This window comes from Morone saxatilis, unplaced genomic scaffold (genome assembly GCF_004916995.1).
Source record: "Morone saxatilis isolate NCDOM2014 unplaced genomic scaffold, NCSU_SB_2.0 Contig23, whole genome shotgun sequence".
NCBI classification, from domain to species: domain Eukaryota; kingdom Metazoa; phylum Chordata; class Actinopteri; family Moronidae; genus Morone; species Morone saxatilis.
The window spans coordinates 3352154-3354131 of NW_023339796.1; the positions used below are offsets into that span (position 1 = coordinate 3352154).

A 1978-nucleotide genomic window follows, 5' to 3' on the forward strand; every position below is an offset into this window, starting at 1 on the left:
GACAAAACATCATAAATAATTAGTTTTCAGGACATTTCATATCCATTTTAATGCAAGGTCAGTTAACAAATGAATTTAGTGATTCTTTGGTAAAATGAAACAAAGAAAATGCAATTACACGTTTAAACATTAAAAAAATTCAACAAAATAATGCGTCATATTCCTTCTAACCTAAACATATCGGCTAATTCTCAGCATTTACATCACCAAAAAACAACCAGACCAACGTATCATTACACTGATGAACCCATCCGGTCAGTGGGACACACTATCAGATGTAGGTCAACGAAGAAAGGAACGAGCACATCTGTGTCTCCTGAATCCTTTTGCTCCTCGGTTTAACAGAGATCAGATGTGGAATCGCGGCTGTTTGGTGGACGCTGCCCACACCTTGTACCAGACTCACATGGCAGCGGGAGTTTGCGTGCGCAGATCTCTCGCTCGCATGCGTCGGGAGCGCACAGAGGGCGCACCGGTGTCAGTTTGCTCCAGCCCCTTGTAGCGGTCGCTCGCTGCTGGTTGCGCGCAGTGGCGTCTGGCAGCAGGAATTTGGGGAGTGGAAATTCCGCTGTTACTTTCACGGCTCGCCTTGTATTTTCTGACATTTCTGCTGTGGCGGTCAGTCAGTCGCAGCGATCAGAGAGAGGCGGAGAGAGAGCCGAACTGAAATAAGGAGTGAAGATCTGGAGAGCGCCGATGTTCCTGGCGGTTGGTTTTTCTCTGAATCTCGTTTAACTACTGATTTCTCTCTTAAATTCTACGCTTGGAAGTACGTCCATCGCTCCTGTTTGGTGTGAGAAGTGAGAGGTTTGATAAAGAGTCGAGGGCGCACAGCTGCCACTTTTGGCGAACGGATTTTTCCCTTTTTTGAATCTTCGTCTCCTTTTTTTCTGCGTTTGGATTATTTTTTTTCCAGGAGATGGCAAGTTGTTCCCTGACAGACGCGGGGATCTGGTGCTGAAGATCGCAGGATGCTGGGGACCCTACAACAACCAGATCTCTTACTTTGAGACAATCTTCGCTTATATTTCTCTTTTGGACGTAGCCCCCCTCCCTGGACGCTTTTGCCCTCCCGTTTGTCTTTCTTTTCTTTTACAGAATGTATGTGTTGTACAATCTAAGGGTGCTATTGTCCCTTTTCACCCAAGCCATCTTGGTTGCTTCGTTGACTCAGACTGGTAGGTATTGACTTGGCTGTATGAATACATGTGGCTTGACAACAGGCACATTGATCCATTTTGCATCATTTTGCACCATTGTTGCCTCTCACCTGTTATTGCCTCGGCTTTCCTTGTGAGAGCACGTCTTCAGGGGTTCAAGTTAGACCATGTAAATACTGCTTTTACTATAATTACCCTATTAGATGAGAGAATTAAGAATATTACACAAAATACAGCCAAACCGGATTATTATAGAAATATTCAGCCATACCAGAAGAAGCACGAAGTACCGTCAATCACTCAAAACTTACTATTTATTATCACAGACAGAAGAAGTCCCTGTGTTAAGATTTGAGAAAGAAATGTTATTTTTCATTAGGCTCTGTTTGCGCATCAGCCGTCCAAAGACGCATTTTGGAGCTGTTGCGCGTGTTGCCACTCAAGCTTGATATAGGCTACAAGCAATTTAATAAATCATTCAATGAGAAAATTCAATTAAATGATCCTGCCTGTTTGCAGGGGAAAGCAGCAGCAAGCCCACCTTACCTCCATGGGCGTAATCACACCTTATGACAGGGATGCAAAGGAGCCACCTTTTCTCTAAAACCAGTGGAATCACTGGAGTTTTATCATCTTTCTGGGGCTGATAATGTGTGGATTTGTAGTTACTATGTGTGGATGGGGCTTGGTGCAAAAAATCAGCGCATTTCTCTGTCAACATAATTTAATTTTACTGGTGGATTTATGATTATCCCCACTTGGAAGTCTTAGTATCCTCGCTTCCATCCCTGCTGATGCATTTTACGCTCAAATGTGCC

General features: G+C 43.9%; 1 protein-coding gene across 1 annotated transcript in view; it reads left to right on the forward strand.

The window, feature by feature from the left end:
* The first annotated feature begins 315 nt into the window (after window positions 1–315).
* Window positions 316–1978, forward strand: part of LOC118334221 (neuropilin-1a-like) — a 76762-nt gene continuing 75099 nt past the window's right edge. The window contains exon 1 of the mRNA XM_035670058.1: window positions 316–1178. Within this exon, the coding sequence (XP_035525951.1) occupies window positions 1100–1178 (79 nt within the window). The 5' untranslated portion in view covers window positions 316–1099. The remainder of the gene's footprint in view (window positions 1179–1978) is intronic.